Raw genomic sequence first — 26981 nt, forward strand, 5'->3', positions numbered from 1 at the left:
GTTAACGATATCACAGTTGTGATAATTGCTAGGACGTCGATAAACTGTCTTTTTCACACCATCAGGCACTCCTGTGTTCCTACATCTTATTCAACTATTTCTCCTTAAGCACTCAAGGAGAAAGAAGTTAAGTCTTGGCTACACAAAAGTCGAACAGAATGGCAAATCAGTACATACCAGATATTACTATACTTCGTTTGATCTGCAGTTAGTAGTCTGTCTTGAAAGCTGGTTACTAGTTCTGGAGCAGTCCATCGCAGAGGGAAAATTTTTTTATCATCTGTTTCAATATAATCCTCCTGTTTTATTAGAAAACATACAGGATTTTTAATTCTATTATGTTTTTTAGCGAAGTCAATGATTTAATACCAGGTCATTCTCAGAAAACAAATACTCAACCCAAAAGACACATGAGACAAAGAAGTGGGCGTCAAGAGAGATTTTCTGGGCAGGAGGTGGGTGAGGTTTTTCTCTGAAGCCTCCTGGGCTCCATGAGCTGCTTTCTGAGCCATGAACGCTCGCCCAGCCATGAACCTTCCTTCCTGGAAAAGGAAGGTACGCCACGTCGGATGCACAGAACACAGACTCTGAGCAAAACATCTTTTAAAACATGCTGGGCCTTATGCCCCAAGTAGGGCAGCAGTGCCTACGTTACCGAATAAAAGCACAGACTCGAGAATGACACAGACTGGGTTGTAAGTCCAGGCTCAACCGTTCACCTGCTGGCTATCTATCTGACCCTGGGCAGCCAACAAATACGCTAATAAGCCTTTTTCTTTATCTGTTAAGTGGGGATCATACAATTCCCACCTCCCTCTACGGTGAGGATTAAATGAGATAATGCCCGCAATTACTTCATGGTGCCTGGTAGACAGCAAGGGCTCAAGACACTAGAGGTACCGTGTAGACAAATAACCAACTTATATTTGCATAATGTACTTCAGTTACAAAATACTATGAAAATATGACCCCGGGGCCCTCACAAGAACCCCGTAAGAAAGAATAGACACGACCCTCGTGTCACTGCTGCTGGCGTGGAGCCAGGACAGTCACATTCTTTGCCGCACGTCACACTACCTCATGCAGTTGGGCTACACAAAAACAAGTGAAAACCTCAACTACCTCTTATCTTCTTTGGGGATACAGTTATGGCAGAGTTTAAAAATCGAAACTTCTAAGCTTACTCAATTTGGGCCAAAACTCTACTGGAGAAATACTGATATGACATGCACGGTATTATTTTTTGATACAGGTGGTCATGAATTATTGCCCATTGGTTCATGCTAAAATTTATTATGCACCATCAAATTACATCAATTACACAGTGTAAAAGTCTTTTTACACAAAGCCTTTGGAAAGCGGTCACAAAACCTCAGCACAGAGCCACTCATCTCGACAAACTGCTCGTCAGAAGCCAACACTACCGTTAAAATGAACAAACCGCTCTCCAGAAAGGCAACGTAGCCAAGATCTTACCCTCCTTTGACGAACAGGGTGGCATTTGTGATATGACCACCTCGGGACTATGAAATCAAATCAGCTTCAGGAGAGAATCTTTAAACCTTGGCTTACCTTGTACCTGCTGAGTCCTATCCCATAATCTCCCACTTTCACATTTAGATCCGAGGTAAGGAAACAATTCCGCAGGGCTAAATCACTGAAAACAGAAAGAGGGATGTGAGCATGAGGACAACGGGAACCCGCAAACAGCACAATGTGACCTCAGATTTGCTACAAAGCAGAGTGGTGTGCTGGGCTCCCTGGCTCCATAACGTTTTAGATTCTTTTTTAACGGGAAAGGGATTATATGTCACGTTCTTTGTTACTTAAGTCCCTGGTGACGATCAGATTGTTTTACAAACAACTGCTAAGGTTAAACGCTGACCACATCTTTACCTTGTGCCGTGTCAATACCAGATCAATGGCTCATTTCCCAGTGTTTTAAGAGTGACCAAGAATTCTAAAATACTAAATTGTCTGAAGAGTTTTTTACAGTAACTTGTATTACTTGAGTAACAGTCTAGTGGTAGTCTGTTTATTAGGAGTATAGATGAATAAAGTTACAGCCTCAAGCACCTAAAATTAATCTACATTATTAAAAATGTTTGTTTTTTAACTTTTCCTTCTCAAAGACATGTGAGCATTCTAAGGAGGCCCTTTCCAAATTACTTCTCGCAAACCTCACGTCTCCACAGGTAGGTAAAGAACACATTTTCAGGACTTGCTTAAAACAGTTCATTTGTATCGTTTATTTAAGAACATGTTAATTCTCAAAAACATACCCACTGAAAAGTAAAAACTGCTTTTTCGGAAGGAACTCTCCATACAGACAACAGAGTCAACACTTCGGATTTTGGTATAAGCCCTTTATCATCTTTTAATCTTTTTATCTTTTTAATCATCATTCGGCATAGGAATTAAAAAGTCCACTAAGTCAAGACAGAAAAGCATACTGAATTTAGTGTCAAATCACAAAGTTATCAAAAACTGGCTTTCTGCGGTCCAAAACTCCACATGTCTGTCTTCCTCTGATCGTAGAAGACAATCCTATAGTGATTACATTCTTATCTTCAAAGATTTCACTCTTCAAAGCTTCCACGTGGGGAACAGGACGCTAATGAGGCTGGTGACGGCAGCACGGATTCAGGCACACCTCAGTGGCTGTTATTTGCAAAGCACTCACTCCACACGGGCACTTCTCTGAGCTCCAGCCACGTATTAACACATATACTCTTCACGACGAACCTCTGAGGCGGATGCTATCATGCTCCTTATTTACAGATGAGGAAGCGGGCCTAGGAGCAAAGGAACTCCACTAGGGTGGCAGAGCCAGCGAGAGGCCGTCCCCACCAGTAACTGCCAGCGACAACACGTCAGGCCAGCAAGCAGAGGGCTGTTTCATGCGTACGGCTGGTCCTCGATGAACAGGTGCGGACTGAGACTTCCAACGGGTTATGTTCAACTCTTCTCTACGCTGTGTTTGCTAGTGGTAATTTTCAGTGTCCATTCAGAAGCTTTCAGGCCTGTGGTGTCTGGGAGCAACAGAGAAACTCCCAATCTTTTTTTTTTTTTTTTTTTTTTTTTTAGTATTTATTTATTTTGAAGGTGAGAGAGCGCGCGCACATGCGTGGGTGAGGGGCAGAGAGAGAGAGGAGATAGAGAATCCCAAGTGGGCTCCGTGTTGTCAGCACAGAGTCTGACGCAGGGCTCGATCCCATGAACTGTGAGATCATGACCTGAGCCAAAATCAAAAGGTGGACATTTAATCGACTGGGCTACCCAGGTGCTCCAAGAAACTTCCCATCTTGTTTTTCAATGTTCATTTGTTTTTGAGGGGGGGGGGGGCACAGAAAGAGGGAGACCGAGGGTCTGAAGTGGGCTATGAGCTGACAGCAGAGAACCTGACACAGGGCTTGAACTCACAAAGGTCGAGGTCGAGAGATCACGACCTGAGCTGAAGTTGGGCATCCAACCGACTGAGCCACCCAGGTGCCCCAAAACTTCCAATCTTAAGAAGAAAACTAGTCTCCTTGTTTGGAACGAAGGAGGCAGGAGGGAGGAAGAATCAATACACCATTCGAGAGCAGGGAAGCGGACACACTTCCAGGCAGGTGGCACCGTGCGCGGGACCGGCAGCCGCAACAGGACAGGGCCGCGGGTTCCGCCAGCAGAGGTTCGGTGTCGAGCACCCCTGACGGGCATTTCCGCAGTCTCCGCTGACAGATCCTTCTTAACCTTCCCCACGTCCCCCTCCTCGGGCCGGAGTTAAAAGCTGGGTGCCTCATTCCACCGGGGCCCCGCGCGTGCCGCCTGACGCTGGCGGGGGCACCTGCAGAGGCCTCGGCGCCTTCCCCGAGGGCCGTCCATCCGGGCCGTCCGCCCGAGCGGCTCCTGGGCCGCTCCGCTTCCCCGCTCCTCACGCCCGCTCAGTGCAGGTCCTGACACACATCGGACGCGAGGGCTACGGGAAAGACGAAAAGTTACAGAAGCGAAAGGCCACGGCTCTCACTGTCAAAGGCATCCTAACACTCGAACACGACCCGGCCGGTGTTCTCAGGGAAACGCTCCTCGTCGCCTGGAAACCCAAGCGATGAGGCCAAAAACGGGGGTGCGGCTGGGGGGGCTTGCACACCTGCCCCCTGCCTCCACCCCACACAGACCCAGAGCCACACACGGCCCAGGGGAAAAGCGGCAGACAAAGGCGACCCGGGGCAGGTCACTTAACACATCAGAGCCTCGGTTTCCGCAGGAACAAACAGGGACGCACACTCACAAGCTTTCGCAGGGGTAAAATAAAGCTATATACGAAAGGTCTCTAATTTGACGCAAAATTGGTACAAACCTTCTCTGAAGCCCGACAGTACGCAAAGCAAAAGACCAGAAAAACACAAAGGTGTAACTTAACGGCACAGGTAATTCTTGACGTCAATGGCTGCTTTGGGTCGGGGAATACAAACATACGCAGCATATTCTCCTTCAAGTTGAAAAACAGGTCTAGTGGTGAGGGTGCCAGACGATCCGGCCCCGACAGGCTCTGTCTGGCTCGGTCCCCACGGCCGTCGCCTCCGCTGTGTGAGTGGAGCAGGCCGACACGGGAGGCGGGAACCCACAGATCTGAGGAGTTCCCCGCCCGGGTTCACCAGGAAGCATCGCTGCTTGCTCTCAGCTCACACCAGAGCTAGTGTTAACCCACCTCCAGAAGGACTGCTCGACTGGAAACAGCTCGGCGGGGCCGGAGCCATTTTCAAAATGGCTCTATTTATGTTACCTACACTTTCCTGAGACGGCCCAACTCCTGACAAAAAGAGTAACAGACGGGAAGCAAAATTACTGAAACTTCGCACTGAATATTCTTCTAGGGCGTGACGTACATTATCTTAAGTCATCTTGACAAAGCACTTCAGGAAAAAGATTATCCCTTCACAGAAGAGACAGGGTCGGAAGGATTAAAGGTCGGGGCGTATCTTCTGACGAGCGCTGAATTAACAACTTGAGCCCCAAACCCTTGCTTTGCTCGCAGCGCTCTGCCTCTGGCAGCCGTGAGTGTTAAAATAATCATTCCATGGTTCTGAAGAAACTGCAGGATGTGGCTCAGAAAGGTGCGAGCACAAGACGAAAGCAAACGGGTTCTGAAACGGCACCCAGGACACGGTCTTGACCGCTTTTGCTCCTATTTACTAGGTAAGTCCTTGCTAGCTGAACCACGCTGCATTTAGTGAGCGCCCGCTGCATGCCAGGCACCCGCCAGGCTCTGCGTGTACACAGAACACCTGCACCGTGAAACGCTGGGTGGGCCCTGAGGAAAAGGTTTGGCCAGGACGCTGTCCACCACCGAGGGCCTGGGCTTTGAGGCCCGGGGATCATACCAAGCCTTCAGTTCTCCGTTCTCCCCAGGGCTGGGCCACAGCTGACACTGAGGTGGATGGTCAGGCTGCTAGGGGTCTCCACCCCTGGTTATGGCTCATCTCCTCACCGGAAACAATGACCAGACTGGACAAAATACATAAGGAAGTGGTTTTCAGGTCCCGCACAGCGGACAGCCCAGGGCTCCGACCCTGAAGAGAAACCAAATACCAGAGGTGACCTACACATGCGCTCCAGCTTTCCGTTGAGGGTCCTTTCCAAACCATGGCACAGATGCAGAGCCCAGAGAGCAACAGCCTCCTTGGACGGTGGAAGCAGAGGCTGCCGGGGAGGCTGAACTGTAGGGCAAGGTGTAAGGAGAGGAGGGTTAAGTGGAGAGAGCACGCGAGGGCCCCTCTGAGTCTTGTCTGCGGCCACCTCCTGAGCTGCGGTGCCCTGGAAGAGAACGAGGGGCTGACAGAGGACACTCCCCAGAGCCAGCTAGATGGTCAGCGTGACGCCCCTCAAAGTCCTTAAGAAGGAGGTGACTCTGACATAAGGCAGGGGATCCTCTGGGCCCGTCCTGAAGACGTCCAAACAAGGACGGGGCCAAGCTGCCAACGAACTGCCTTCCGGACACAACCGCATCACACTCGGCGTGTGTCGGGATCACGAAGAAGGTGAGTGAAAACGCAGTAGGCCTGTGGTGGGGCCGGTACTCCCCATCACACAACTCCCAGAATCCAAGCCGGGGCTAAAAGGCCACATCAGATCAGGGTCAGAGAAGGCCGGCGTGTTTCAGGTGTGCACGTTTCAGCAAGTGACAAACCAGCGGGCTTAAGAACACAGCGCTACACCATGGGTCCCAGAACACTGACTTTCCCAAAAGCCCCAGGACCATCTAGAAAAATGCAACATCCAATACATTACTTAGCACCGATGATTTTAACCTGACACCTAGGGTCCCAAGGCAAAGCGGCCCTCCCCTCGAAGACACCCACTTTCACCTTCCCTCTGCTTCTCGCACACGCTCCTCCTGCGGTGCGCATCCCTTCCCTGGCGTGGCCGGCCCCCACCTTCAGCTCTGTCCTCCCTAATCCTCTCTGCACAGCATACCTGCATTTTGCATTAACTGGGTTATTGGAATACTAGGCTTTTTCTAAGGCTTCCTGAAGCACAGTTTTTTAATTTTCTTTTTTTAATTAAAAAAAATTTTTTGGGGGGGCACTTGGGTGTCGGTTAAACGTCCAACTTCGCCTCAGGTCTGATCTCACCGTTTGTGAGTTCAAGCCCTGCATCAGGCTCTGTGCTGACAGCTCAGAGCCTGGAGCCTGTTTCAGATTCTCTGTCTCCCTCTCTCTTTCTCTCTCTGCCCCTCTCCCGCGCTCTTAAAAATAAATAAACGTTAAAATATGTTCCTCCCCCAGCTCCACCCTCCAGGTAACACGTTTCAACAGACTGGTAGCTATAATCTCTTTGTACTTTTCCCATACACATAGTATACACACAAGAAGGCATTTGCTCTATGCGACGTTACGCCCGCCTCTCTACATCCTCGCTTTTTTTCATTTTTTACTCAACAACATCACACAATGCGGAAAGCCCTCGGAGTCACCATCACAGCAGCTGTCCCTCCGGTAGCCGCGTGGTACTTCCACAGTGCCGGACGGACTGAGATGGGTTCTCGCTCCCCACAACGAAGGTTGCTTTGTTGTGGTTTTTTTTTTGTCTTGTTTTGCCGCCCCTTCAGACGACACGGTGCAGTAACAGATCGTTCTCATCCATGTCCTTAAGTTCCAGGGCTTCCATGTCCTAGGGAAGTGAGTCTAGCAGGGGGTAAAGGGAACGTGGATTTCTAATTATACAGCTCCCGCCCTGAAAGCTCTTCAAAATTTGTAATGATTTACACGAAATTCAGGAAACTCCCCCACATCCCTACCAGCAACAGACGCAGGGGGCTCCTTTAGTCCTGAGGTTCTGTGACTTTGACCTGCGTGTCCCTAGCTACTGAATGTGATCATCCTCCTGTCCGCTGGCCCGGCCCTGTCTCTGCCCGTCTTTCTAGGGGTCGATGTTCTCTCGCCAATTCTGAGGCCCGCTGTGTATCGTGAACGTTCGCCCCCCCCGGGGCCGCTCCTTGCGTTGGCAGCTACATCTTCGCAGGGGTGTCGTCCACGGACTTTGTCACGGTGTCTGTTGCCACACAAAGTATTTCATTTGCAGAGAACAGTCAGCCTCTGATGTAGTATCTACCCTTTATTTTACAACTCCCGGGCTTCCTACCTCAGGAAAGGAAGACCTTCCCAGACAGGAGTTCTTGCTCATCCCTTGGTAACACATACACACAGCCTTCTGCAATTTTGCCGGAATCACCTTTATTTCTTACGTCTTTATTTTTATATACAGGGTGGTGCAGAGGTCCAGTATTTTCACCGATGGGTAACGAGCTATGCCCACATTGGACAGGGAAGCCACCTTTTCCCCAGTGACAGGAACATCACTTTGCCATACACTAACTTGCTCCTCATACTGGCTACTGTCCACTTACCTGTTTCTCCATCAAAACCGTCCTGATCTCTACCTCAGTGGCTGACTCTGAGTTCTGATACCTCGTAAAGCAAGCCTCCCTTGCTGCCCCAATTCGCCTCTTTTTCATACTTCACTGGCTCTTCTAGACATTTATTTTTCCATATAAAGCTGAAGATAATTTCACTCCCCCTCCGAAATCGTGTGAGGATTCTTACTGGAATTGTTTGTGAAGCTTACTTCTCAATTTTGAGTTAACGGACATCTTTGCGCTGCCTGCCTTCCCACCATAAAACGGGGCACATCTCTCCATCTGCTCGCGTATTTTACGTCCTTCAGTAAGACTGCACAGCTGTCTCCACGCAGTCCTGTGTCTTCCTCACATAAATTATTCCCAAGTAACTTATAATGAATTATAACAAATAATTTTGTGGCACTGGTAAAAATGGGATGGGTTTTCTGGCCTCACTTCCAGGTATACTTTAGTATATCTATAAGCAAGCTACAATAAATTCTCATTGATTTGGTTTTTTAAAGAAACTAGTATCTTGCTGTTTCTCGAGATACAGTATCATGCCACCAGTAAAAAAGGGTGCCTAGTGAGTGCTTAGGGTAGTTTACTGGCTCGGAGTGTGGGCCTCGGAGCCCCCAGCTCTGGTTTGGAACCCCAGCTCTGCTCTATGACCAGGATCTTATGAGTGAAGAACACGAGGCTAGAAGAGGTGAGGCCCTGTGCCTGGGGCCCTCATTCTCTCATGTCGCATATACTGGCCAAGTGCCTGCAGAGTTGTAGCTCAAGCCAGATTCCACAGCCTGCATAAGGAAAATCCTTAGATTTGCATCATAAGAGCAAAGTGACAGTACAATTGTGTCTTCTTTTCATTTAACACCACTAAGGGCCAGATGCTACAGGGGGCTTTGATATAAGATTATCAATTAGGGAGAGCCCCCCCCCCTTGACTTGCTGGATGGGGGCTGCCCAATTCATGAATAATTTAATAAAGCCAATTAGATCTTCAAAAGTAAAATAAAATAATCGGAAGAATTAACGGCAATCATATTTATTGCCGTACAAAATTTTTTTTCCTTAAAGACTAATCTTTAGAATACGAAACATTAGAAGGAATTTGAAAAGATAAAATTTGAAGATTTACATGCACACAAATTAATGAAATCTCCTAATAACACACCAGCTGAAAGATCTACTCATGCCAGCCGTGCAGCACAAGCTGATTAGTAACCAGACTTTCTAATCTTTACCAGTGCGAACACCCACAGTACAATTTAAGAAAAACTAATGTAAAACAGAACCTAACCCTAGTGTTTATCTATCGTGCTCCTGCAACCCTGGATACCCACACTCTGAGAGCTGGAGAACCTCAGTGTTTCTCAGCAGAAGGTAACCTTAACTTTAAAACAGGGAAAATCCTGGGGTGTCTGGGGGGCTCAGTCAGTTAAGCGTCCGACTCTTGGTTTCGACTCAGGTCGTGATCTCACAGTTCAGGAGTTTGAACCCCACTGCACTATCAGCACTATCCCTGTTTGAGATTCTCGCTCTCTCTCTCTCTCTCTCAAAATAAATACATAAATAAACCTCAAAAAATATAAATAAACCAGGAAAATCCTAAGGAGGCTCACGAACGATCCGGGTACTCCATCCCTCAGCTACCTGAGGCACCATGAGGCCCGGGCTACTCGCTAGAACCTCTGTGCACTTAGCTCATGGTGGTGACCTGTGGCATCTCACTGGAGCGGCTCAGGAAGCCTGACGGGCAGGGGACGGGAAGTCCCAGGCTCTCGGCCAGAGTGGCGGAATGGTGTGGAACGTAACCCGCTGGCAGCTTCTGCTGTTGACATGGCCTTCACGGATGTCACATGTAAGCTTCGGAGATGGAGGCTACCTAAGACCCAGGCATAAGTCTCCTCTTAAACAATAAGCAAAAATAAAATTTAATTGCGGGCGCTTTACTAGATCACTTTCCAAACATAGCTGACAGCTTTTAGTTGGACATGTGGGCTATTCTATTTTCAACCAACACAGAAACCTGACTTTAAGTCAGCCAATGAATATTCTGAATTCCAATTTAAAAATATGCTATACAGTTTGCTACCACCAAAAACATGATAATAATAAATTAATTAATTAAAATATGGCTACTTAAAAAGAGAGAGAGAGAGAGAGAGAGAGAGAGGGGTGCTAACAATTTAAATATTCTTCACCTTGAGTTTTTGTGCCTGGATGACATCCAAACATAAATGTGATTTAATTTGTCACCTGTATTTGTTCTGAAGTTCACAAAAGCCTAAATCAAGTAGGACTTCAACCTATAGGGACTCACAGGAAGGGGCACCTGGGTGGCCCAGTGGGTTAAGCATCCAACTCTGGATTTCGGCTCAGGTCACGAGCTCACAGTTGTGAGATGAGGCCCAAGTTGAACTCCATGCAGAGTGTGGAGCCTGCTTGGGATTCTCTCTCCTTCTCTTTGCCTTCCCCTTCTCATACGTGTGCATGTTCTGTCTCTCAAAATAAATAAACATTAAAAAAAAAAAAAACCTCAACTCATGGGTTGCCAATTTTTTGAGGGCTTTGCCAATTTTTAATATACAGCAGTAGGAACGTACTTGGACTTTAATGCCATTTCTAGCTGCCTCTGAGACCTTTGTGCTGCTGACTCTGACATGATACTCTCTCCAAACGCTCCATCTTCCAAGATCTAAAAATTCCTAAACCAGCTTTTAGGGATTAATCTGCTGTGACTTACAAAAGATTAACAATACAAATATGCTGGGTATTAACCTGCTATAAGATATTAAAGATATGAAATATAAGATTTCTCTGTCATGAAGCAAACAGACCATTTACATTTCGAAGTTTTGTATAAGGGATTCTGCCTTGGGCTTGAAGAAACCCATAATCTCTGGGGTCTTTTATAAAGCCCTTTATCAGAATGATTCACTCACTATGCATGCCAAATAAGATATAGATGTAGGAGAAAAATGTTAATAATTTTCTTTCTTTCCTACCCTGAATAATGTTGAGAATGTGACAGGGTACTTTTCCATGTCTGTTCTCATGCACGCACGCATACACAGCTCTAAACATACAAGCAGGTGTTTTCTTATTTAAAAAAAATGGCATCATACTATAAATATATTCCTATGAAACCTACCTCTTAAAAAACAGAATGCTTCATAGCCCTTAAAGTCAAAACACACAGGTGTGCCTTTTCAGGGCTTTGGATTGTTAAGTGTTAAATTATCTAATTAAAGTCAACTGAAGAGTGGTGCCTGGGTGGCTCAGTTGGTTAAGCGTCCGACGTCGGCTCAGGTCATGATCTCACGGTTTGTGAGTTCGAGTCCCACATCAGGCTCTGTGCTGAGAGCTCAGAGACTGGAGCCTGCTTCGGATTCTATGTCTCCCTCTCTCTCTCTGCCTCTCCCCCATTTGTGCTCTGTCTCTGTCTCTCTCAAAAATAAATAAAATGTAAAAAAAAAAAAAAAACTAAAGAGAAGCTGGTTTCCCTGGAGACTTGAGAAATAATTTCAAACATATTTTTATTTTTTATTTATATATTCGAAGTTTATTTATTTTGAGAGAGAGCCAGGGAAAGGCAGAGAGAGAAAGAGAGAGGGACAGAGAATCCCAAGCAGGCTCCACACTATCAGCATGGAGCCCAATGTGGGGCTTGAACTCACGAACCTCGAGATCATGACCTGAGCCGCAATCAAGAGTCAGACACCAGGGGTGCCTGGGTGGCTCAGTCGGTTACGCGACCAACTTCGGCTCAGGTCATGATCTCACCGTTCATGAGCTTGAGCCCCACATGGGGCTCTGTGCTGACAGCTCAGAGCCTGGAGCCTGCTTCGGATTCTGTGTCTTTCTTTTTGCCCCTCCCCTGTTGTGCTCAGTCTCTCTTTCAAAAATAAGTAAACATTTTTTTAAAAAGTTAAAAAAACAAAAAAAGAGCTGGACACTCAACCAACTGGGTCACTCAGGTGCCCCTCAAACATATTCTAAACATAAATCAGAGCTCAGAAGGCTAGAGAAGAATAAGCAGCAATCTCCTTTTGGGTTCACAGAACCATCATCTCCGATAGGACTCAAAGCCCTTTTTTACAAAAAATTAATTACAAAAATTACATCAATGGTCTGAGCCAAACACAACGTGCTCCAAAGAGCTGCGGCTATTCAAGTGGGACCAGGAAGGTTTCGGCACAGATACGTTATACTGACTGCTGCTCACGCACACCCCCTGACCACCTATAACCCAGCCCGGGGGCGGGGCGCTGAGGTGGGAGGGCAGGCCTCTCAGAGCACTGGCACCCCTGTTGTGACCCTCCACAAACAGATGATGCTGGCCTAGCAGACCCTCCCCTCCCCTCCCAGGGATGGGCAGCGGGACCCACCCTGAAATCGCACAATCAGGACCACAGCCCGAAGCTGACGTGACAGGGGAGCACAGAGAGACGTCGGCGGGGAGACGGATGCCGTCTGCCCCCGGCTGAGCGATGTGCAATTTTTTACATTCTCTGAAATTCTGGAAATGGTCTCCGGACCTCAGGCTGTATGCAGACATCCTGTCGCCCGGTTCCGGTCTGACCGAAGCCCAGCTCTACCCTCGCTCTGACCCGGGGCGTCCCGGACAGCTTCTGCTTACACACCCTCCAAGTACTCTCCGGACCCGTCACGCGGACGGCGCAGCCCGGGCGGTGAGCGGGGCGCCGACGGACGGACCCACCTGTGCAGGAAGTGCAGCTTGTGCATGGCGGCCAGGCCCGCCGCGATCTCGCAGGCCATCCGCTGCAGCAGCATGGTCTGCGAGTCCCCCCTCACGTGCTCTTGCTCGTTGCGCAGGTAAGCTTTTAGGTCACCCTGCAAAAGGCAGCGCAGGTCAGTTTCCAGAGGGGACGAGGCGAACACGCTGGCGACCACACACGTGCCTCTGCCCGTGTCAACTATTATTTATTAGGACTAAGATTTGACCTTAATAAAGAGCAAGTTCCAAGTTACAAAGAGTAATTCCACCCAAATGCTTTAAAAGTATAGAAAACACTATCATCTTTTAGGGTCGTTCTAACCAAACGTTAGTTTATCTTTAAATAAACTATCAGTTTAGATGAACACACGTAAAACCAAACAGTGAAACTTAGATAATTTCTCAGTGATGCACCATCTAAACTAAGTGCAGAGGTACAGAAATTTCCAGGTAACTGAGAGGATACGGAGAGTTGAATAAATGGTGCCGTGTGCACTGCCTGTAAGGATTCTAGGACGCACACGGCCAGACATTAGGTCACGAAGGCTACTGCCAGAGCACTCGTGAGCGACGGAGAGGGAGAGAACGAAAGAAGACCGGCCGGGGGAGGTGGGGGAAGCATTCTGAGTGCTGGCCGAGTCTCTGCCAGCTCCCCCAGGGCCCGGTGTGGCCCCAAGACCGCTCGGAGAAAGAACATTCCGGGCCCTCCAGAAAAATGCATAAAGTTACTAAGCCTATTCAGAGTCTGGCAGCGCGGACAGGAAAATGAACAAACTCACACCGGACGCCTCCTGAGGCACATCCACCGCAACGCCGGGCCCTCCAGGTATCCCTGCCGGACTGCCCCGTGTTACTCTGCCTCTTTTTCAGGACTTTGTTATTAAAAAAATTTTTTAATGTTTATTTTTCAGAGAGACAGACAGAGAGAGACAAGAGTATGGCCAAGGGAGGGGCAGAAAGAGAGATGCACAGAGAATCCGAAACAGGCTCCAGGCTCTGAGGTGTCAGCACAGAGCCCGACGTGGGGCTCAAACTCACTAACTGCCAGATCGTGACCTGAGCCAAAGTCAGACACTTAACAGACTGAGCCCCCCAGGCAGGCATCCCTCTTTGAGGACTTAAATTTAGGACTGTATGTTTTGGGGAATACACGTTTAAGGAAATAAAATCTTCCACATTCTCCTTATCACCACGAGTAAATATTTATTGATCGGACTTAATTCCAAACTAAAGCTTTATATAAACAGTTAACAAAATTTAGAAAGCAAGCCAATAGCTTTCGATTGTCATTATACCTGGGTCAAGTGACGACTCCTGAGGAAGGTAACCAACTAAAGAATAGAATGCATTTCTTGCAACTGTCAGGAAAGAGCAAATTTATCCAATTCTACCCAGAATAAAACCTTAGAACACAATATTCCATGACAAACGTTTGCCTACCTTTAACTGCACACCGCAATGTAAATTCTAGGCCTGCTGCAACATCTAAAGGCTTTCATTCCCAGTCTCAGTGGTTTTTATGTGAATGATAATGTTGAAATTAATAATTACTGCCACGGGAACTTCTGAGCAGTGTGCCAAGCACCGTGCGAGGAGTGTCTACACCTGCTGCCTCGAATAATTCCTGCAATTTGAAGCATTTCCTGGCTGTGGAACTGAGGCTCAAGGAGGTTAAGAAATCTCGACGAGGCCACAGCCAATAAACAGTGGGGCCGTATCTCTACTGTTTAGTTTTACCAACCTGTCAAGAAAATCCACTTAGGGTTGCAGATCAAATCAATTTACTTTTAAGAATGAATGTAAAATAACTTCATGTCAGCCACATGCATTCGTCGGATCCCCCCAAACTTAATGGGACTGCTCTGCCAGGGAAGCAGTTTCGTGCCCTCGGGACCCGTATGTCCTACCTCTTATTTCCTCCCAGACGTGATGCTGGAATCACAAGCCGCTCCAGGAGAGAAAGAGACCCTTCTTGCCTTTGAATAATACATGTCCCAGAGAGCCTGGGAGACTACATCGGTTAAGGATTCGACTTCGGCTGAGGTCATGATCTCGTGATTTGTGGGTTCGAGGCCTGCGTCGGGCTTTGCACTGACAGCATGGAGCCTGCTTCGGATTCTGTCTCCCTCTCTCTCTGTCCCTCCTCCATCTGTGCATGCTCTCTCTCAAAAATAAAAATACATGCCCCTTCCCACCCCCACCCCACCTTCCCCCAGGCTAGGCTCTACCCAGTGTTGGAGTGGGTGGGAATAAAGACGGAGTCTCATGACAAATACATTAATCCAGACTAAGACCAGCAAAAAGCTCCAGGCCTACAGGCTAATGAGATTTTCATAAGGTGGCCCACATGGAAACTAAATATGAAAATGAACAGCTTTTTATTTACATTACCAGTGAAATGGCAACTTAAATCCATTTGTCCAACCCCTTTCCTGCAATATCCATCTAAGAAAAAATCACCCTCACACAAAAGTAGCATTATGCTGTGCTGTATCTGGCCAATTCTCAAAACAAACAGAAGCTGCTGGCAAACAGTGAACACTTTGCAAGTGACTTTGGCCATGAAGGGAGAATGGCAGAGTGGGTGGAGTTATTTTTCAAGGTTATCTAAAGTGCAGTTCAGCCCTGAACAATGACGGGGTTGGGGCACCGACCCCCGAGCGGTGGAAAATCCACACAGAACTTCAGACTCTCCAAAAACTCAACCACTAGCAACCTGTGGTTGACCAGAAGCCTTACTGATAACAAAGAGTTGCTTAACACATATTTTTATGTGGCATATATTATAGACTATATTCTTATAATAAAGTAGGCCAGAAAAAAGAAAGTGTGGAGAAAATGATAAGGAAGAGAAAATATATTTACAGCACTGGCCTGTATTTGTCGGGAAAACTCTACGTGTGGGACCTGCCCGGCTCAAACCCATGTTGTTCAAGCGGCAGCTGGATATTCATCACCATCCACCGTGCTCAAGGTGTCTTCTCTCCACAGTAATTCACTCCCCAAATCTCACCAGAAGATGCATAACAAGCACAAGGGGATTTTGCTTAAGAATGTTACCGCCCCTAATGTTTCCAGCTTGGCCTCTCCCGACCCCAACCCCCAGCGCGGGGGACAAAGTCAGCAGTTAGCAAAACGCTGGCAAACACACCTCTAAGCTGGGTGAGGAGCTGACACCAATGATTACGGAGGAGCCCGATGGGACTCGTGGTGGTTTGTGCAGGACCCAGGGTTGGTTCTATGTTCTAGAAAGACCGTCGGCTCTCCTGGTGCCACCATTTAGAAGAAAAATCAGCGTAAAATCTTTAATTACAGTAAAAATGTTTCTATTAAATAAATACCAAAACCGGATTCATTCTATCCAAAACAGACAAAACCGTATTGAGACGCCAGGTTTACTTTATTTATGTTTGCGTGGTACTTGGTGAGCAGACAGGGATTATTACTTTGGTCCCTTATTTAAAGAAAAACCCACCAAGAACAGCAATATATTCTGAATTAAAATCGTTCCCTTTATCCAAGTCTTAAAAATTTCTCAGATCCTCCCCCAAACCCTCCCAGAAAGCCTGGAAAAGAAGGACGTATGACACTAGGTGGCAGCAAAGCGCCGCACTCAGGACTGCGCGGAGCCGGGGCCGGGAAGGACTTCACGCACCGCCCCGAGCGGCCCGCAGACCTTCAGACAGAGGCGCACTAGTGTCCTCTTAAATTCCAGCCCGGGCCACCAGGAGGGCCACGCAGCTTTCTTCGGGGCACCGCGAACGATGAATTCATTTCATCACAATGCGAAAACGCAACCAGCGAGGAGTTCTAGGAGTGCAAAATTACAGTCTCTTATACTTTTAACAGGAGGACTTTGGGGGAGAATTTATGATTTTTAAACGAAACTGGAATGAACGGGTGCAAGACCGGCATAAACAGCCACATACTGGGCCCCCACTGACGGAAGGAAATGTCCACACGAAGCCAACGCCCCAGTACCCGTCTGGCCGTGTCCCCGCCCGCCGGAGGCTGCTTCCTCGGCCCCGAGCCCTCACCTGCCTGCGTCCATCCCCCGACGCACCAAGCGCCAAGCGCCGTTGTTACGGATTACTCACCCCTGTGCTCACGCGCTCAGACACCCCTCAGGTCAGTCCAACCAGGAACCAAACAAGCCTCCCTCTGCCTCCACACTCCTCCTGCCCCGGCCGTCCCATTCCCCCTTCTCCCCTTCCCCCTTCGCACGTGCACTCTGAAGCCTGGTCTGCACTGGCTGGCCCACCTCCCGGGATCCCACTCCCTCATGACCCTGTCCCCACGCCTCCCCCACGCTCCGCCGCTGCTGCCCCCCCTCCACCAGCACTGCCAGGGTAGAGTCATCCCTCCCCCCTCCCCCCCCCCCGCCCCCCCGCCCCCCCCCCCCCCCCCCCCCCCCGCCTCCCGGTCTCCTCCTAGCTCACTGGCATGCCTTTTCCAGGCCCCTGTGCTGGCCCCTCCCCCTCTCGCTCATCAGCAAGTGTTGGCACCGCCCAGGGCTCCATCCATCCTGCCACTGCGGACACTCATTCTCCGGTGACTCTACCCACCCCAAGGCTTTAAAAATCATCTCTAATGCACTTCTCAGGCTCAAAGCCCTCCTGAGGCTTTCCTCCCGAGCCCCAGACTCATCTTCCCAACTGCTGACTTGACACCCTCTCCTGGATGCCTTCTGTCGAGCTGGTCTGATGCAGACCTCGGACAACCTGCTCCGTCTCGGGAAATGGCATCACCATCCTCCCGGTGGGTGAGACCAAAACCGAAGGCCTCGTCCTCGAGTCCGCTCTGTCTCTAGACGTCCAACCCATCGCCAAGTCCCGGGCAAGGCCTACTTTCACCAAAGCCCAGGGCGGCAGCCAGGCGTGAGGAAGGGAGAGGCCACCAGCAGGACTCAGGGACACCCTCACTGTCAAGCCTGATCATGCTGCATCGTCGTCCTCTCTGCTGCCTCTGGCCAGGGACCCTGTCACACGCACCTCTGTTCCACTGTTACCCCACACCCTCTCTTCTTCGTGAGCTCTGTGGGGGCAGGGACATGCCATTCATCTTTGCCCAGAACCTAGAAGGCTCCCCGTGCATGGGCTTACTTGATGAACACATTTGTAACTAAGACATGCCCATTAACTAGGCATCTTCTGTACGAAAGGACAGTTCTAAAGTGCAGGTTTCCCTCTGGTGGAAAAAACATGTACAACCGTTAAACCACGTGGTATAGAAACACACAGAATAACGTTAAGCCATAAATTAAAATCCCTACTTTGCCACTGGTGATCATGTGACCTGAGGCAAGCCAATTAACCAGACAAAGAAAGAAGAACAGAAAGCCTGGTGCTGAAGCCTGGGTTTGGCGCTTCAATGAGCACCTTCATCTCCCTCAGCCTCAGTTTCCCTATCTGTAAAATGGAGCTCCTGCCACCCCACCTCACAAGGGCTCTCAACACCCACGAAGTGAGTAACGGATACCCCGTGCCCAGCACAAGGTCCGGCACAGACCGGCTAGAGCTATCCCTTCCTTAGGCCTCTTGGTGGGCATGGCCAAGGTTCCTTCGGCTCTAAGAGCCCATGATTCTAAGTGGCCCTGACTCCTGACAAGAGGCGGACTAAAGCAAGCCCCACAGAGGAACATGCAGCACATCGAGAACCCCAAACGGACTTCTTTCCCATTCTCATGTGGCTACTGCTAATTCCTTTCAGAAACTCGTCCTCTGCTTTATCGGCGATCAGAAAGCCAAAAAGAACGCTCCCTCGCAAAGAAAATACTGTCTCTTGCTTCGGAGTCAGGTGACAAGAGTCAACGAAACGGATGAATCTTCAGAAAGATTAAGACAGAGCAATGTGTAACCTGCACTCCTCTCTCTGCCACCTCGGCCCTCGGTCTGGGCTCCAGAGTGGCCTGTCTCTGCTTTTCACCCTTTCAGCTCATCTTTTCCAGCAGACGTCAGCCTGCCTCTCTCACCAGGACGTACATTCCCGCCCCAACCCCCCCCACCCCGGCTCCCCAGGGGGACACTGGCTGAGGGGCTGTTCCCCCTAGGAGGTCTATCCAACTGCTCTTGCGTGCCGAGCAAACTCCTTCTCCAAAGTTAGCCTTCTCCAATGATCCCAGTTAGAACTGCTATACTTCTCCCTTTTTTTTTTTTTTTTTTGTAAAAGTAATCTCTACACCCAATGTGGGGTTTGAACTCATGGCCCTGAGATCAGGAGTTGCATGCTCTCCCGACTGAGCCAGCCAGGTGCCCAGAACTGCCATACTTCAATACACACTACTCAGACCTTTACTCAATCACTAACTGCGATCAATTTAAGTAACTAAATATGAATAGAAATAGCTCCTATGTCTTGAGTACTTACCATGTGCTCCAAAACTTACTTTACCAGCTTATTAATGGTCAGGGTAGTCTACAGGGTAGGTGGCATTATCCCCATTTTAGAGAGGCCTAAACTGGGACTTAAAGAGGTCAGGTAACTTTCCAGAGTGACACACGAGTGGCAGGATGAGCATCTGAAGGCGGGCCAGCCTGGCTCTCCAGGTAGGAAACACAGGGACCCGGGTGACCCGCCTGTGTTCCCCAGGGCGCCGGGCACAGCTCCTCGTACCCAGCTGGTGCCTGGTACGCTTCTGTTGAATGAGTGGTCCCTACCCAAAAGCAATCTCCTTGCCTGGACAGTCACGAGCGAGTGGTGTGCACCTTCCATGGCAGAAAGCCGGAGGCAGCACCCCGCAATCATCGCTCCTTCCCTGAGCACGGCACCATGAGCGTTCCAAACTGGTGGCTACAGTCCAGCTACCAGACTCGCTCTCTCTTCGTTTTCTTTCATAAAAAGCCTAAGATAAAGTGCTTTTTCAACAACAGACCGGTAATTCCACATCACCAGAATGACTTAAGTGCAAAAATAGTCTCTCCTTTCTATTTAAAAGACGTTATCGTTGCGTATGATCACCGCCTGATGACGACTGAAAGGCCAATGTTCATTCAATAGCTCTTGACCTACTAAGAACATGTGAAGATAGTGGCTCCTTTCACTGTGGCCGCAGCTGCTTATGACCAAGCCCAAGCTATTACCCTCTGTCCTCTGGATCCTTGCCAGTGGGCGGTTTTGCTTCAGGTGACGCCCCTCTGCTCTGGATGGCCTATTTCTGGGAGGGCTGTGGGGCATCCAGGCCGGGAGCAGGGCTCGGTACTGAAGCGAGGCTTTGGTGCGTCGGGGGGACATCCCCGCAGGTGGGTGCCCTCTCTGGTTCACCGGGATGATGCTACCTGACCATTCCTGCCACGGAGCCACTGCACACACCGAGCCTGGGCAAGCGGACTTCAGAGCTGGTGACCCCGCTCCCTCTGAAGCTTAGCAGGGCCCAGAGGTGATGAGCGCGGAACTGTCCAATGACACAAACGTGACCCTCGCTGCTAGGCAAGGTGGAGGGTTCCCTGGGTCAACAGCCTCTACCTGGACAGGAGACTGGGCACTCAGAGCACTTCCTAGCATCCTGCTAGCACAGGGACCAGCTGGGATGGCACCTTAAATAACAGTAAGTAATCATCGATTTGCACGTGTGTGGTAAAAACCGGTAACGTAACACTACCATCTTAACCACTGGTAAGTGCTCAGTTCGGGGCATTAAGAGCATTCACGCTGCGGTGCCACCGTCACCACCGTCCTTCTCCACAACTCTTCATCTTCCCAAACTGAGACTGTGTCCCCATTAGGCACACTCCCCATCTCTCCCAACTCGGTCCCCGGCAACCACCATCCCACTCTCGGTCCCTGTGAGTCTGATTGCTGTAGATGCTTCATAGGTGGAGCCACGCGGGATCCTCTTCCAGCGGTTTGGCTTATCTCACTGATCATGCCCTCAAGGTTCATCCACGTTGGAGGTGTTAGCATTTCCTTCCTTTTTAAGACTCTGTAATACTCCACGGTATAGACTCGATTTTGTTTACTTATTCATCCACCAATGGACTCTTGAACTGCTTCTACCTTTTGGCTACTGCGAATCATGCTGCTATAAACAGGGGCGTGTGAACATCTCTTTGAGATGCTGCTTTCCATGATTTTGGATATATGTCCCTACAAGTGAAATTCCTGGTTCGTGTGGTAACTTGTAATTTTTTGAGAAACGATTGCTTTTAAGGTTTTGTTGTTGATCAACGTACCGCTGGGCAGTGCACTTAAATTAAAAATAGCTATTAGCTCTGCACCGCCAATGAAAGCTGTTGGTGGGGGTGAGGGGCTCTTTCCAAACTTCTAGCTACAGGAGTGAACGTTCTCCCATGACGACTTAGGAGGTTCACATAAAATGTTTCAAGGAGTCGTATTTGTTGAATGGGTGTACAAAATTAAAAAAAAAAAAAGTTTTATTTGTTAATTCTGGAGGGCTATATGCATAATCCTCACCCCAAAATACGGAAACCAGTACAACTTTGGGTAAGTTAATATTCTCCGCATACTCAGTCTAATAAGTACTTGGAGAATATGCATTTAAATGTGAGACCTAAATGTCCTGGGTAAAAACCATATAAAAAGAATGTTAACAAAAAGCATGTATTTATTATATTTACATAAGGGGCACCTGGGTGGTTCAGTCGATTAAGCGTCCGACTTCGGCTCAGGCCATGATCTCACAGTTCATGGGTTTGGGCCCCGCGTCAGGCTCTGTGCTGACAGCTTGGAGCCTGGAGCCTGCTTCAGATTCTGGGTCTCCTCTCTCTCTCTTTCCCTCCCCTGCTCATGCTCGCTCGCGCTCTCTCTCTCTCAAAAATAAACATTTTAAAAAATGTATAATGACAAAGATACAAAGAATACTCTTGAATCTTGTCAATTCTGACTTTTTTATAGTAATTGTAAAGGAGCTGTTTGTGTGCTTTGTAATGTTTCAGTTTCTTTATAAAGTAGGTTAAACTACTACTCCCAAAAAGAACAAGCAGCTTTGTGAAAAAATGAATTAGAATAGCACTAAAACTAAACCCATCGCCTGAACCATTTAGAAGACAACATAAGGTGAGCATCCAGAAGCTTTTACCATTCCAGGAAAAACAATAATGTCTAATAAAACTTCCAGGAATAGACGGGGCAGAGAGGGAGATAGAGAAAACCCCAAGCAGGCTCCACACTGTCAGCACAGAGCCTGATGGGGGGCTCGAACCCACAATCTGCGAGATCATGACCTGAGCCAAAAACCAAGGGACAGACGCTTAATCGACTGAGCCACCCAGGCGCCCTGAGATAGTTTTGTAATTACGAGAACTGTGGTATTTCAAGTAGATATGCTCCCTGCCACATTTTTGTTGTGTTTGATCAGGAAGAGTGTTTTGATTGTTATTCAGAAAAAATATCAAGAGCTTAGGGACCCAAAAGAACCACCATAGAGTGTCTCAGAAAACTACAACTCTGACTGCAGACTTGTCTCCTCACACAGAGACACTAGACCATAGGGCTTCTCAAACGCTGTCCGCACAAGAATCACCCGTCACATCAGTTAGCCTGAGCCAGACTAAAAGGAGCAGTTCTCATATTGTAATAACCGAGGGTCATAAACATTATGACTGATAACATTGAGATAAAACAAAACGTAGATGCAATAAAATAATCAGGAATGTCATCGAGTAGGTCGTCTTCTTAGTTCTCATGCCTCCATTCAAAGGTTTATCGGGCTAAATAACCACGATCACATGTCTGCTCTCACTACCAAGGAGGCCTAGAGGACAGTGACCGAACTCTCCCTCCGGATCCATGGATCCATGTGGGAATTCGTCTTCCAATAGCAGGTGTTCAACAAAGAAGCACCCTTGATGTTCGGAGAAAATGTGGGCTTGGGACAAAAAAGCAAATGGGATTTCAGTTTTCCTCACATGGAGGGAAAGCTCTATGAGGTCCCAGCTTCTTTGGGGGAGGGTTAAAATATTAATTTTAGACTTAGTCAAATTACATACGCATATTGTAACTTCCAGTGTCATCGTACCAAAAACTAAGAACAGTATCTAAAATCCAAACTAGTAGGTGCGAAAAACTGAACCAACCACCACCCCCACCCCCCCAAAAAAAAACCCACCAAGAATCCAAAAGAAGGCTAGCAGAAAAGCGAAACAGAAAAATTGAAACAAGTAGGTAGGAAAAATAATACAAAATAGGTACATAAAAATTCCAACCATGTCATAAATGCAATAAACATAAACGGACCACACGTTCCATGGTAAGTGATCAAGACTGACAGATTAACAAAATTTTAACGATAAGCTATTTTCAGGTGATGTAAACCAAAGGACTTAGACACACCAGGCAAATTCTAACCAAAAAAGGCTGGGATAACTATATTAATATCAGTAAAGCACAGACTTAATCCTCAGTAATGCTTTTAATCTTATGAAGAGTCCCTTCATAATAATGAAAGCTTAAAATTACAAGACATTGCATCAATTCTAAATTTGTATCCTTGACACAACATTCAAAGCAAATACAACTAGAATTATAAGGAAAATCTGTAATCAGAGCAGATTCTACTGTGCCTCTTAATAACTGATAGAAAACAGACTCAGACTCCTCTATCAATGCCCTCCCAAATCAGAAGGATGCAGGAGATTTGAACCACCTCATATGCTTGACCCAGAAGACCTATACAGATACACTTGCACAGAATGTACCAGAATATACATCCTCCCCCTCCCAGCGCCTACAGAGAATATAAAATACACTGATCCTAGAGTGAAGCTGAACACAGCCTGGAACAGAGCTGACGTACAAGATCAGTGAGAACCATTCTGCTCTCAGCAGTCGCTGAGATTGGGGGCTACTCTGATATAATCCAATGAAAGCTAATATATCAAGTTTATTAATTTTTCTTTGTAATTAACTACCACTGCCAACAAGAGGAATATTCACATCACACTTTGGAATTAGAACAAAAATCCACAATGGTTACTGCCCGTTTTGATTTTGCCGGCTGAAAATACTGTCTGAACGAACTGGGGGTTTATCTCGATGTACTCCCACCTTTCCGTGCACGATCTTAATGTTTTCACGTTCTGAAAACTGAGACGATGCGAAGAAATCAATCAAAACCCAGTTTTTTAAAAAAACATGTTTACAGGAACTTTTCACATAAAAATTAGTATTCATAAAAACCGTGTTTGTGCAGCTTTTATGCACAAACTGCACAAACACAGTTTTTCCAACTTATAAATCTCAGTAATACTGTCATGCGAAGAAGTGAGGCTATTAATTTTGGGTTAAAAAAATCATCTAATTATTTAAAAATCTAAACGGCACGTACATTCACTATTTTAAAAGCCTGACAGGTCACGGGTACTCGACAGGTACGATGATTACCTCATTGGGGAAAAGTGTTTCAAACTGCCTAGCTGAGGTCAAGAAAGACCTCGAGCGCTAGGGAAGGGGATGCTGGAGATCCAAACTCTGGCTCTGGCATATCCTTGATGAATAACATTTTCTCAAGCTCCGTGAGCCTTACTTTAATCATATAGAAAGTGTGGACAAATATGATTAGATGAAATGCACGTGAACAGCTCAGCATAGGGATGGAGTGTAAAAACAACACTGACGTAAGTGTCCGTCAGGACTGTTTTCAAAAGGTAATGACTTAGCACATTGTAAAGTTTTTAAAACGGGGGACAGAAGTGAAAGCAGTCCCTCATCCGGCATTTCTATCTGTCAAAAACACTTGGGTGTCACGTTTTGAACGCTTGACCTTGAATTTCCACTAAAAACTTACCAGGTCACAGAACTCAAACACCAGGAGATAGGGAATTGCTTCTACACATTGTCCAACACACTGAAGAATATTTGGATGCTGAAGAACACTGGGGAAAAGAAAAGTCACGTGTCATTCATCAGGGAGCACACGAGTACACCTGTTCAGACAGTAATCTAAATTTTAACATTCATCACAATTTAAATACGATACATTGCAAAGTCATTTTAAACACCTGGTCCTCAACAGACCCCGGACTATGTTTACAAAACACATCTTAAGGTACTTACTAGTAAGGTTCGCCATTTTTCAAAAAAGTATCTTGTTCCTTTGGGCTCGCGCTCGCTTTTAACTCCTTCACTATTACTCTCGCTACGCTAGTGCCTGTGTAAATCTCTCCAAGGAGGACCTAAAACAAAGAACAGGTTTTCATCTCACTTCCATCGAAATGGTAAAGAAGCAGGTCTCACTCATCAGGAAATGGAATCCAGGAAAATAAATGAAGGAACAATCAGAAGGTCCTCTATTATGAAAATACTACCTCAGAAAAAGCTTGTGAAATGAAAATGTTTTCCTTGTTTTAAACTGTTTACTGGATATGGACAGCATTCATCTATGTATCCGTGTTTCTTTTCTATTTATTTTAAAAATGTACTATACTTTCACAAATATTACCGGTGACATCACAGAAGAGTTATTCACAAGTTCAGTTCAAACAGAACTCAAATGTTTCTCAAAACACTTCAGCTGGGTTTTGTTATTTTGTCTCCTTCACATAAGAGAAAGTAAAGGGACAAACAGCAGCGTACATATTATCACAGCATTGTGACTTTAAAAATCTATGGCATCGCAATTATTCCAGACCTTTATCTTATACCGAAACCTCAGTTAAAACACAAGGAAAAAATATGCCACCGAAATCAACAGAATACAAAATGAATGAAAACGAGCAAACGAGCACACGACGAGCAAAATACCAAATACAACAATGGGCAATACAGAGGTGTTCCAAAAATACAATATTTAAGATGAAAATGACGATGAAGTGAAAGTTTTCATTTAATTCAAGAATGGCCAAAACTAAAAGCCTTCTTTTTGAAATAGCTTTCAATATTTTATCGAGTAGATTAACTTTAATGCCCTGGAAATTGAGAATAAGTGAACAGCATGTATTGTGTTTATTAAAGAATGTAAGGGCAGAAAAAGAAACAGACAAGAAATTCTGATAACCTTGTCATATTCCTGGTTTCAAATAACTAGCCTGTACATCTACCATAAGCCTAACACTGATCAGATATCAATTCCAGAAAAGACCAGGATAATCTCACTCTCTCTACCACCGCTGCCATCATCCTTGGTCTTCAATGTCAGCAGGGACAATTCAGTCAACATCTTGACCTCTTAGGTTTTCTACCTCACTTCCAATACTCTTTTCTATGACCCAATCTTGGCAAAAAACTCCCACAGGTCTAGACCTAGCTAATAATTATTGGATCATGTCCTAAACCCTGAATTTTAAATGTTTTTATTTTTGAGAGAGAGAGAGACAGAGAAAGAGAAAGAGAGAGGGACAGCGAGAGAATGAACACAAGTGGGGGAGGGGCAGAGAGGGAGAGGGACATAGGATCCAAAGCAGGCTCCATGCTGTAAGCACAGAGCCCAACATGGGGCTTGAACTCATGACCCGTGAGATCATGACCTGAGCTGAAGGCAGACACAATTGACTAAGCCACCCAGATGCCTCCCTAACCTTGAATTTTAACTTCTCCTTCTCTACCAGTCCTCTGATTTCCAGCTCACTTCAACCGTCTAACCCAAGAAGGGCACAACCTGGCCTCCAGATCCATTCACGATAGCAGCCCTCTACCACTGCCCTACCACAGGGCCCCCTCCCCTCCCTGGCAGCTTAGGGCCCATGATCCTCCACTACCGCCACCCCCTTCACCACTCTTGCTGAGGCCTAGGAGCTCAGCCAAACCCCAGTGCTGCTAACACTCAACTACCTGCCTACAGTAACACCGAATGTAGACAAAACATGCACACGACCACGGCGACTGGCCTCGTTTCAAATCTGTGAGGGTCCTCAGCATTCCCATACTCCCGCTGCGTTCCCCACCGGATGGATTTCCCGGGAGGACTCTTTCACACCCTCTCCTCCTGTTCAAACCCCCAACGTGTCTTTTGACTCCTCCCTTTCAAACTGGCCTCTGTTCATTGAATAAAGTAACCAGAAGTGGACTTCCCCATTTTATACCAGCACCTGTACCCACACGCTGCTTTTATTCCCGTTTCAAGAGAACTCTGACAGCATCCCCCCTCGCTGTCTCCTGCATTATCACTTCCTCCCCTACTGCATAAAGTGGCTAAAATAGCTACACAGCCTATAAAAAGCAAAGCAAACCAAAACAACCTTCCCTTGGCCCTGGGACGGCCCCAAACGGCTCGTACTCCACATCTCTGCTCCCTTTACGGTAAAACTCCTCAACGGGGTCGTCTACACGAGCCGTCTCCACCTTCTCCCTTGCACCTACATGTGAGGACGTGACCCCCGAACAGCCTCTTTTGACAATACCACGGACCTCACGTGGCCTAGTCCCACTTTTCCCAGTCTTGTCTTAGTCTGCCAGCAGCAGTCA

General features: G+C 47.3%; 1 protein-coding gene across 1 annotated transcript in view; it reads right to left on the reverse strand.

Annotated features, from left to right (window-relative positions):
- Positions 1 to 26981, reverse strand: part of LMTK2 (lemur tyrosine kinase 2) — an 80399-nt gene that overhangs the window by 18887 nt on the left and 34531 nt on the right. Inside the window, 5 exon segments of the mRNA XM_019422596.2 lie at positions 178 to 299; positions 1573 to 1657; positions 12609 to 12742; positions 24367 to 24454; positions 24636 to 24754. Coding sequence (XP_019278141.2) covers positions 178 to 299; positions 1573 to 1657; positions 12609 to 12742; positions 24367 to 24454; positions 24636 to 24754 — 548 coding nt within the window.

Source organism: Panthera pardus, unplaced genomic scaffold, assembly GCF_024362965.1.
Source record: "Panthera pardus isolate Hobbes unplaced genomic scaffold, ASM2436296v1 HiC_scaffold_4, whole genome shotgun sequence".
In the NCBI taxonomy this organism is placed as follows: Eukaryota; Metazoa; Chordata; class Mammalia; order Carnivora; family Felidae; genus Panthera; species Panthera pardus.